This window comes from Coregonus lavaretus, assembly GCF_964263955.1.
Source record: "Coregonus lavaretus genome assembly, chromosome: 31".
Taxonomy (NCBI): Eukaryota; Metazoa; Chordata; class Actinopteri; order Salmoniformes; family Salmonidae; genus Coregonus; species Coregonus lavaretus.
In genome coordinates this window covers 14326066-14338192 of record NC_140018.1, presented here as the reverse complement: position 1 = coordinate 14338192, position 12127 = coordinate 14326066, and the positions used below count along the sequence as shown (strand labels likewise).

The 12127-nt window shown below is 41.3% G+C and overlaps 1 protein-coding gene across 1 annotated transcript in view; it reads left to right on the top strand.

Moving 5' to 3' along the window:
• LOC311106772 (uronyl 2-sulfotransferase-like) overlaps positions 1 to 6690 on the top strand; it is a gene marked incomplete at its 5' end in the record, with an annotated part of 54269 nt that extends 47579 nt beyond the window's left edge. The window contains 3 exons of the mRNA XM_084149163.1: positions 3114 to 3211; positions 3396 to 3553; positions 5161 to 6690. Of these exons, the coding sequence (XP_084005289.1) occupies positions 3114 to 3211; positions 3396 to 3553; positions 5161 to 5453 (549 nt within the window). The 3' untranslated portion in view covers positions 5454 to 6690. The remainder of the gene's footprint in view (positions 1 to 3113; positions 3212 to 3395; positions 3554 to 5160) is intronic.
• Positions 6691 to 12127: the final 5437 nt, after the last annotated feature.

Sequence of the window (12127 nt, the reverse complement as noted above, 5' to 3'; positions counted from 1 at the left end):
AATAGTGGGTATGTGAAATGCAACCCAACACTTCCTGCAGCCTTAGTGATATCATAATAATTCACACACCACACACACACACACACACACGCCCCATCCTACCACTCCCTCTCCCATTCCCTCTCCCTCTTTCTCTGTTTTTGTGGGTACAGTAAGTCATGTTTTATGTGTATAAGGGGGGAGGATCACAGTGAAGTCAAATGTCTTGTGAGTCACAGCTCCGAATTTGTTGATAAGTGTGAAAACAAGGACTGCAAGGATCTGGCTTAGTGGTTCCAGAATGGGAACATATACTGTCCTACTCCCACTACACACTCTCTCTCATTCCTGCTTCCCTGGATGGAGTAAGACATTATTCCAAAAACAGTTATAGTTCTAATTGATGGGAGAATGTACAGTATTTTGCTAAATTGTGTGTGTGTGTAGTATTTATGTGCTTCTCAGTGTGGGGTCCTTTCAAATCCATTCACCTGGTTCCTAGCTCTTACCCCTAGCCCTTCTCCTCTCACCCCAGACCCGGGCTAGCCTTCTGGTGCCCTGAGAAACACAAGGCCTGGGCCTCTGGTTCTCTCTCTGGGTCTCTCTGGCTTAGCTAACCTTTTCCTGCAGTGGGATATAGGGTCACACAAAGTGATTCTTGGTAGTCTTAAACAAATCTACTTTGAAACAGAAGTATACACCTCACACAGATGGTTATGGGCTTAAAAAGAAGAAGACACCTGTACCATGTCAGATATAGAGTTGTATTCAATTTTGAGTCTGCATCCCAATATTACACTTTATGTACATCACAGAAGACTGAAATATAACAAAACTGTTTGACATAGAAACACCGGATCTTTGGTGGGTTTCTTTCAATAATGTTTTTTATGAATAGTCCACCCATGAGGCCAAAAAGGGTGCTTTTGGTCATTGACTGCAGGAAAAGTCTACCCTCTGTGGTGAGGCGTCCAGGCTCCAGCTGTTAACTTGACAAATTGTCCTTTTCCAAGTAAAACTGAGGACATTCTCACCTATCAGCATGTAGGCCACAGTGAAATAAACCAACAGCACACAAGACCTCCTGCTCTTTTTATTGTTGTCAGCACCCTCTTCACCTTATAGGCTGGTGCCTGTTTCAACTCAGAGGAATGGGTCTGGGTTTTGATGTGTGCGTGTTATGTGTGTGTGTGTGTGTGTGTGTGTGTGTGTGTGTGTGTGTGTGTGTGTGTGTGTGTGTGTGTGTGTGTGTTGTGTGTGTGTGTGTGTGTGTGTGTGTGTGTGTGTGTGTGTGTGTGTGTGTGTGTGTGTGTTTGTGTGTGTGTGTGTGTGTGTGTGTTTGTGTGTGTGTGTGTGTGTGTGTGAGTGTGTGTGCGTGCGTGCGTGTGTTTAACTATTGTTGTGGGGACCAGAAGTCCCCACAAGAATAGCAAACGAACAAACATTTGACCAACTGGGGACATTTTGTTAGTCCCCACGAGGTCAATGCTATTTCTAAGGGGTTTAGGGTTAAGGTTAGAATTAGGGTTAGAATTACGTTAAGGGTTAGGGTTAGGAGCTAGGGTTAGGGTTAAGCTTAGGTTTTTGGGTTAAGGTTAGGGTTAGGGTTAAGGTTAGGGTTAGGGTTAGGGTTAGGGTTTTGAATGGGACTGAATTGTGTGTCCCCACAAGGTTAGCTGTACAAGACTGTGTGTGTGTGTGTGTGTGTGTGTGTGTGTGTGTGTGTGTGTGTGTGTGTGTGTGTGTGTGTGTGTGTGTGTGTGTGTGTGTGTGTGTGTGTGTGTGTGTGAGCTTGCATGCGTGCTTGTGTGTGTGAATGGGTGTGAGTGTGTATCTTTCATGTGTTTTTGAGTGTTGTGTTGCCCAGGCCTCGTTGCTGTCTATAAAGCTTACGTCACCTGACCTGACATGGATTTGACTCTTGGGTTTGTAGCAGAGAGAGAGCGAAAAGACTGGCTGACTTCACTCCTTTATGTGTTTTTAATCTCTCTTTCTTTTTTAAATTAGTCTCAGTGGGCATCCTTCGTTCAGCCCACTGGTTAAACAGAGAGGTGGTTTAGTGTTTCACTGCTCTGCTCCAGTGGCTCCTGCCTTAGGACACTTTCTTTTCTTTTTTTACTGAGGAAGTGGGTCAGGAGGGAGAGAAGATGGTGGGATTGGGATGGTGGGATTGGATTGGGATGTTGGTTGCATTGCCAACATCATGTGGGTAGCTGAGGAGACCAAAGGTTAACCTTGTTTCTGTGTATTGGTCTGCATTACGAGACAGTTAACTGTCATCATTCTGGACAGAAAATAATACCATTGACCTCTCACTACATGTTGCTCTTGAGATATCCTACATATTCCACTGAGTAGGAAACAGATGAGCTAATATCTGCTTATAGGAATCTGCATGTCTTATTTAGGCTGTCGGAGAGTGGCTTGAAGATAGTGTCTTTTAAAATCATAAATAGTTCAAATAAATACAATTAAACTTTCACATCAATTAATTTGAGTTAATAATGACATAACATGATTTACAGATTGAATAGTGCCAATGGAAGTTTCTGGAGTGCATCTTAATTATTATTTTGAGTTAATTTTTGATTAGTTGAAATAAAATATAAAATATGGTTCAAACAAAAAGTTATTTTATAGTCATAATGCAGCTTGTTTTCAAAATGTTACTGTTTACAATGCATAATATTGTCCACCATAATTATTTAGTAATGTCAATGATTATTGTCCACCATAATCTGTTTACCAACGCTAACCATCAAAAAGTAGTACGAGTTCCTAAGAGAGGAGAAGACTTGGTGAAGAGTTCCACCTAGTGAGAGTAATGTAGAATTACACTAATGTTTTCATTCAATCCCATTATTCTTTCAGAAAAGTAGGCGTCAACCTGTCACATTGGAGGCTGCTGAGGGGAGGACAGCTCATAATAATGGCTGGAACGGCGGGAATGGAATAGCATCAAACCATGTGTTTGATGTATTTGATACCATTCCACCGATTCCGCTCCAGCCATTACCACGAGCCCATCCTCCCATATTAAGGTGCCACCAACCTCCTGTGCAACCTGAAGGCGATTGTCTGTCTTTCTGAGTGTGTTTCTGATGGGCTGTCTCTTCGGTCTCCCTCCTGTCCAGGACATCAATGTGTGCATCCTGGAGAATTACCCAGAATGCTCCAACCCCAGACTCTTCTACATCATCCCATATTTCTGTGGACAGCACCCCCAGTGCAGGTAATAAGACCTGTATTGCAGGGAATCAGGCTCCAAATTTGGTAACATTATCCTGACTGGTATTAATATTTTTGCGAATGTTTTTTTAAAGTATGAGTGGTATTACAATTAATCATTGGTTATAATTCCCTCTGGGTTGCTAGATATTTTCCTCTGACTGTGCCTGTTGTTCTGTGTGTTTCAGGGAGCCGGGAGTATGGGCTCTGGAGAGGGCCAAACAGAACGTTCTAGAGAACTTCCTTATTGTGGGGATCCTAGAGGAGCTGGAAGATGTGCTGCTTCTTCTAGAGAGACTGTTACCGCACTACTTTACTGACGTACTGAACATCTACAAGAGCCCAGGTAGGCCTACACACCAGAGTTTCCACAGAAGTTATTTAACTGTGGCACTGCCATGGTAAAATCATTACCGCCACGGCAAAAAAAATATGGAACATGAAAATATATTTCGGCCGAGGCCCACTTTAAAGATGCTGGAATAGACCACATGTACTTTTCCTCTGCAACAAAATGTGTAATGAATAGAAAAATCTGCCAACCCCATAGTAAAATAGTTGATCTATTTATCTAGTAGGCTTGTTGTTGTGTGTTCTATGTGAGATAAATATTCCTCTCAAGGCGCATTCAAGTTAACAGTGCCATAGGGACAGTGGTGGAAAAAGTACGCAATTGTCATACTTGAGTAAAAGTAAAGATACCTTAATAGAAAATGACTCAAGTAAAAGTGAAAGTCACCCAGTAAAATACTACTTGAGTAAAAGTCTAAAAGTATTTGGTTTTAAATATACAAAAGTAAATGTAATTGCTAAAATATACTTAAGTATCAAAAGTAAAAGTAAAAGTATAAATTATTTCAAATTCCTTATATTAAGCAAACCAATGGCACCATTTTCTTGTTTTTTATTTATTTAAAGTACAGATACCCCAAAAAACAACTTAAGTAGTACTTTAAAGTATTTTTACTTAAGTACTTTACATGACTGCATAGGGAGGGAATTCCCAGAATCAAATATAGGCTGCAAAAATAGGCTACATTTATTTAGTAGGATACTCAAACCTTTGCCAGCCGTAGCTGTTTACACTTTATATGGCCTGCGTACGTCTAATGAAAGAAAGCCTGAATTAATGTAAAATACTTATTTACTGATAACGAACAATTATTTAAAGCAAATAGACCTACCTGCTTGCACTTTGTGCAGGCTATGTAACCATCTAACGCGTTGTTGTACTTCTAAACTGGGGATTTCACTCGCGCAGCACCTGTTTCCACGTTTATCATAACCTTTGTTTTTATTTATCCGGCCAGGCCTACGTTAGTCATTTTAGCGTGAGCTAGGCTATATAGGGAAAGGAAACTTGGCAAAGTGTCGTATTCTCACGTGGAGAGGGAGCATAAGTTCTGCGTGTGGACATTAGAACGTTTTAGCACCACACAAATAAGGGACCGTTCCCGTCTCCACACACTCTCAAAGTGTGCGTGGCTGGAATCAAAGTGTGCGTGGCTGGTAGCGTTATGTCTGCCTCGCCACTCATAGAATGGAATTTGCAACACAATGTTACACAATAAGCTCCTGGGTTAAAAAAAAGTGTATTATATTGATTTAAAATGTTTCCGACCCGCAAGCAGCTGATTTTTTTGCGGCTCACCTGCTGCTCAACTAATGATTAGCCCAATAGGGTAAATGCAGATAGGTAGATTTTTCCAGAGGAAACACTTGTACACACACAACCACACCCTGGCATGTATAAGCCTGTTACACTGCATTGAAATGATTAATCTTTAAAGGAATTGTTCACTCCAAAAACAAACTTTGTCAGAAATGTATTTTCATACCTCAAAAGTGATCTACAATAGGCCTAACTCTCCTATTGATGGATGACAATATGTATTTTCTTCACATTTTAACCATACATTAATAACTTCCTGGTCTGTTTCTCTGTCTCCGCAGACTACAGGAAGATGGGGAACATGACTGGCACGGTGCGTAAGCACACGCCCACTCTGGAGGCCCTTCAGGTGCTGTACCACCGCATGCGCTACGAGTATGACTTTTACAACTTCATCCGAGACCAGTTCCACCTGATGAAGAAGAAGATTGGCCTCAAGTCGGTCTCCCGACCCCCTGCCCATCAGGCTTCCTTCCTGAGAGACCTGTCCCTCCGAACCCCAGAGCCCCTGGATGAAGACGAGGAGCTGGAGACCGACCTGGAGGACGCCAACAGCTGGTTGGTCCAGCCCTGACCATTGCCGTGGTGACTGAGGACTTTACCTGCGGCTGGTTGGCTGGAGGTGGCGTGAGAAAAGGGTGGGGGATGCACCCTGTCTGTCAGCATTCCCAGGAGGACGATTGGTTGGGTCCTGATGCCCGTGTTTTTACGGGCAACATTTTCCGTTCATTTCGGACTCTCTGCTCACCGCTGAGGACCTTGGGAGTGGGCTCGGACTCTACTTACCGCTGAGGACCTTGGGAGTGGGCTCGGACTCTCTGCTCACCGCTGAGGACCTTGGGAGTGGGCTCGGACTCTCTGCTCACCGCTAAGGACCTTGAGAGTGGACTCGAAATCTCTGCTCACCGCTGAGGACCTTGGGAGTGGGCTCGGACTCTCTGCTCACCGCTGAGGACCTTGGGAGTGGGCGGATGGATGGATGAATGGATGAATGGATGGATGGATGGATGGACGAACCGCCATATTTAAAGATTGACTAGACTAATGGGGGGTGGGGAGTAATTTTTTTGAAAGCTCACTTTGGTTGTTTTAAGGTTTTATTTTTGTTTTGTTGGTTTGAGGCCGTCCTTTTGGGGGTATCTCCGGGTGAGATAAGACAAGAGGGATTTGGACCTATGAACTCATTGGGAAATGTTTTAAATGTTGAGGGGAGGGCTGCATCTTTGGATGAGGAAAAATGTTAAGACACCAACAAAGGTGCAGGGATGATGGGGGATGGGGGTGAAGGAGCGTGTTGAGGTGTGAGAGGGAAGGGACTAGATGGGGATGATGAAATTGTTTTAAAAGTGTGATTCAAAGTGCCAAACCGTCAAATGCTGAATCATAGTCATACACTTCTCTAAGTGCCAAACCTAACCAAGTGGGGTCAGACACCCTCTGTACCTAGAAACCCTGTTTGGGAGGATCCACTGCTCACAGTGGGAGAGTAGGGGGAGGTGACTTGGTTTAGCCCAAATGTGATGGTGTCTATGCATAACAGAATCAGTTTACTTTGTTTAATAGATTATATGATGAGAGGGTCAAATGACAGGAAGAGCACCCAACTATGAATTCAGAGAATTCCAACTGTGTGTCTACGATTGGATTTGACAACAACATTTGTCAAACTGACCATGTATGAAGAAAGGTTGAATATTTTGGGACATCATTTGGAAAATATTAAGAAAATATGATGTTGGTTGGTGAAAATGTGTGTTTGTCCTCAAATGTTGACGTCTCCATAGGACAGACCATTGATGTTTGACGTCCTTAAAAAAAAAAAAACGAATACAAATATTCTTTCAAAGATACAGCTGAAAGATAAAACATTTTAATCCAAAGCTTTACCTGAACTCACCAAATGAAATGACAATGTGTTAACAGTCTGCACTTAGTCTTATTTGAAGTTGTTGGACCTCGGCTTGTTGGTTACAGTAATGTCTAAATCCACAACTTCGTTTTCTAAACTCTCCCCTGACTCTCAGTGCTACGGTATTTCATAGTGCAGCCATGGTGTTGCACTTTGGCCATTTACTGATAACTCAACACCCAGAGAAGAAAATGGCCACAACAACCTATTACCTGGCAGTCATACCTATAGTTGTGGTCAAATATATTGGCACCCTTGCACGATTCACTATTTCTTCTAAAATAAGTTGAAATTGAAAAAGAAAAAATAATGTGTATCTGTTTGATTTACAACAGCACAGGACCAAGAATAAATAAAAAATAAAAGCTGAAATTTAGATTTTTCACTTCAAAGTAAAAAAATTGACTTGACTAAAGTATTCACAATTCAAATTAATTTGGTTCTAATTCTGCTTTACTGTGCAATTTCTCACCTGTGGAAAGTTCCAGGTGCCTACAGGGTAAAAAGAGCAATTCAACCAGAACATTCTGCTCCATTGCACTCCATTAAAAAAGGGCAAGGGTACCAATATATTTGACCACGCCAGTCTAATATACAGATTGTGTGTATGTACAGTGCATTTGGAAAGTATTCAGACCCCTTGACGTTTTCCACATTTTGTTACGTTACAGCCTTATTCTAAAATGGATTAAATCTTTTTTTCCCCTCATCAATCTACACACAATACCCCATAATGACAGATCAAAAACAGGTTTTTAGACAAACGGAAATATCACATTTACATAAGTATTCAGACCCTTTACTCAGTACTTTGCTGAAGCACCTTTGGCAGCGATTACAGCCTCAAGTATTCTTGGGTATGACGCTACAAGCTTGAAACACCTGTATTTGGGGAGTTTCTCCCATTCTTCTCTGCAGATCCTCTCAAGCTCTGTCAGGTTGGATGGGGAGCTTTGCGGCAAAGCTATTTTCAGATCTCTCCAGAGATGTTAGATCGGGTTCAAGTCCGGGATCTGGCTGGGCCACTCAAAGACATTCAGAGACTTGTCCCGAAGACACTCCTGCGTTGTCTTGGCTGTGTGCTTAGGGTCGTTGTCCTGTTGGAAAGTGAACCTTCACTCCAGTCTGAGGTCCTGAGCACTCTGGATCAGGTTTTCATCAAGGATCTTTCTGTACTTTGCTCTGTTCATTTTTCCCTCGATCCTGACTAGTCTCCTAGTCCCTAGTACCATGCTTCACCATAGGGATGGTGCCAGGTTTCCTCCATACGTGACGCTTGGCATTCAGGCCAAAGAGTTCAATCTTGTTTCTCATGGTCTAAGAGTCCTTTAGGTGCCTAATGGCAAACCCCAAGCAGGCTGTCACATACCTTTTACTAAGGAGTGGCTTCCGTCTGGCCACTCTACCATAAAGGGCTGATTTTCTAAAAAAATATTCAAAAACCTGTTTTTGCTTTATCATTATGGGGTATTGTGTGTAGATTGATGAGAAAAAGAATATGGCTGTAATGTAATAAAATGTGGAAAAAGTCAAGGGGTCTGAACTGTAGTCATTGTACTGTCATTGTCTTCAGTGTGGATTTTCTTTTTGACAGTTTAATTTATTATTATGTATTCATTCCAGAAATGATTCTCAGGAAAAAACGTTTTCTTACAACGTTGAAATAATTTGTACTATCAAGCTATTCATAGTATCTAAAGATGAGTAAAATATCCCTAATAAAATTATATGAACATCTTAAAGAAATGGCTGAAATGTTTTACAATAAATGGAATCCATTAATTTCAATCTCCTCAGACAGTTTTCTAAATAAAAACCTAACAATTGCAGTTGCTATCTGTGCTTCCTATCAATTATTTTTTCTACAATAAAGCAGTGCATGCCTATTGTTTTCCAATCCAAGAGGATACATTGACTGTACGTTTACCCACCTAGCTCTGAATCCATGAAAGAAATGCAGTCTGTTATGTGCTAGCAACCTGATAAACAAGAAGTACTAGGTTATTCCTGTGTAAGTGCTGTTCCAGTTCCACCTGATGAACAAGAACATTGGCCTCAAGTGTCTCCCGACCACCTGCCCACCAGGCCTACTTCCTGAGAGAAAAATACCCAGTCCACAACACCCCAGAGACCCTGGAAGAGGACAACCAAGACCCCAACAGCTGATTCGTTACCGCATGAATAGATCATTCAACCATTGAGCAATGATCAAATCTGTCTGGAAGGGAATGTTTATGTCAGAACACTGTCAGTTTCCACTGCGAGTTACTCCTCCATCAGACATCAGATATTTGGGGAAAAGTCTGTCCTCCACCCGCTCTTCTCTGTTCTCTCTCCTACGCGACCCGTAAAACCGATAAGTGGTTGAGTGGTGGAGGGGATGTTAATTACATTCTCATCGATGTACTTGACTGTAGCTTTCAAACTGACCAGCAGGTGGTGGTATCTCCATGTCACAGCTTGACTGACAGGTCACCCAAGTCTTCAACTCTCTCTAGGGTACCTCAGGTGAACTCTGAAGACATTGTCCATATGGAAAAGGAATATGTAGTACAGGGATCAACGAGATTTAACCACGGGACAACTTTTTCTTGAGCGGATGGTCAGGGGGCCGAAACATAATTACAAATCATTTGTAGACTGCAAATTGACCACAAGAAGCCCAAACATATATCATATTTAACTAAAACATAATCATTTCAAACCTTGCTTACATTTGTATACAATCACATACAGTATTTCTCTATCATGCGTGGGAATACTTTGGAACAGATTTCCAAAATGTAAATCACTTGGAGCTGATTTCCTGGTGATGTTACAGTCTTTTATGTCCAACAATTTTGTTTTTATAATATGAAATACATTGGGGCGCCCCAAGTGTTTGGAGCAAATGTATTTTATATATAAAAACAGTTGGGGAACCCTTATGTAGTACAGTTGAAGTCGGAAGTTTACATACACTTAGGTTGGAGTCATTAAAACTCGTTTATCAACCACTCCAAACATTTATTGTTAACAATCTATCGTTTTGGCAAGTCGGTCAGGACTTTGTAATTTTTCCAACAATTGTTTACAGACAGATTATTTCACTTATAATTCACTGTATAACAATTACAATGGGTCAGAAGTTGACATACACTAAGTTGACTGTGCCTTTAAACAGCTTGGAAAATTCCAGAAAATGATGTCATGGCTTTAGAAGCTTCTGATAGGCTAATTGACATCATTTTAGTCAATTGGAGGTGTACCTGTGGATGTATTTCAAGGCCTACCTTCAAACTCAGTGCCTCTTTGCTTGACATCATGGGAAATTCAAAATAAATCAGTCAAGACCTCAGAAAAACAATTGTAGACATCCACAAGTCTGGTTCATTCTTGGGAGCAATTTCCAAATGCCTGAAGGTACCACATTCATCTGTACAAACAATAGTACGCAAGTATAAACACCATGGGACCACGCAGCCATCATACCGCTCAGGAAGGAGACGCAAGGACCTTGTGAAGATGCTGGAGGAAACAGGAACAAAAGTATCTATATCCACAGTAAAACGAGTCCTATATCGACATAACCTGAAAGGCCGCTCAGCAAGGAAGAAGCCACTGCTCCAAAACTGCCTTAAAAAAGCCAGACTACGGTTTGCAACTGCATATGGGGACAAAGATCATACTTTTTGGAGAAATGTCCTCTGGTCTGATGAAACAAAAATATAACTGTTTGGCCATAATGACCATCGTTATGTTTGGAGGAAAAAGGGGGATGCTTGCAAGCCGAACACCATCCCAACCATAAAGCATGGGTGTGGCTGAATCAGTTTACTTTGTTTAATAGATTATATGATGAGAGGGTCAAATGACAGGAAGAGCACCCAACTATGAATTCAGAGAATTCCAACTGTGTGTCTACAATTGGATTTGACAACAACATTTGTCAAACTGACCATGTATGAAGAAAGGTTGAATATTTTGGGACATAACTTGGAAAATATTAAGAAAATATGATGTTGGTTGGTGAAAATGTGTGTTTGTCCTCAAATGTTGACGTCTCCATAGGACAGACCATTGATGTTTGACTTCCTTAAAAAAAAAAAAACGAATACAAATATTATTTCAAAGATGCAGCTGAAAGATAAAACATTTTAATCCAAAGCTTTACCTGAACTCACCAAATGAAATGACAATGTGTTAACAGTCTGCACTTAGTCTTATTTGAAGTTGTTGGACCTCGGCTTGTTGGTTACAGTAATGTCTAAATCCACAACATCGTTTTCTAAACTCTCCCCTGACTCTCAGTGCTACGGTATTTCATAGTGCAGCCATGGTGTTGCACTTTGGCCATTTACTGATAACTCAACACCCAGAGAAGAAAATGGCCACAACAACCTATTACCTGGCAGTCATACCTATAGTTGTGGTCAAATATATTGGCAACTTGCACGATTCACTATTTCTTCTAAAATAAGTTGAAATTGAAAAAGAAAAAATAATGTCTATCTGTTTGATATACAACAGCACAGGACCAAGAATAAATAAAAAATAAAAGCTGAAATTTAGATTTTTCACTTCAAAGTAAAAAATGGACTTGACTAAAGTATTCACAATTCAAATTAATTTGGTTCTAATTCTGCTTTACTGTGCAATTTCTCACCTGTGGAAAGTTCCAGGTGCCTACAGGGTAAAAAGAGCAATTCAACCAGAACATTCTGCTCCATTGCACAAAAGGGCAAGGGTACCAATATATTTGACCACGCCAGTCTAATATACAGATTGTGTGTATGTACAGTGCATTTGGAAAGTATTCAGACCCCTTGACGTTTTCCACATTTTGTTACGTTACAGCCTTATTCTAAAATGGATTAAATCTTTTTTTTCCCTCATCAATCTACACACAATACCCCATAATGACAGATCAAAAACAGGTTTTTAGACAAACGGAAATATCACATTTACATAAGTATTCAGACCCTTTACTCAGTACTTTGTTGAAGCACCTTTGGCAGCGATTACAGCCTCAAGTTTTCTTGGGTATGACTCTACAAGCTTGGCACACCTGTATTTGGGGAGTTTCTCCCATTCTTCTCTGCAGATCCTCTCAAGCTCTGTCAGGTTGGATGGGGAGCTTTGCGGCAAAGCTATTTTCAGATCTCTCCAGAGATGTTAGATCGGGTTCAAGTCCGGGCTCTGGCTGGGCCACTCAAAGACATTCAGAGACTTGTCCCAAAGACACTCCTGCGTTGTCTTGGCTGTGTGCTTAGGGTCGTTGTCCTGTTGGAAAGTGAACCTTCACTCCAGTCTGAGGTCCTGAGCACTCTGGAGCAGCTTTTCATCAAGGATCTTTCTGT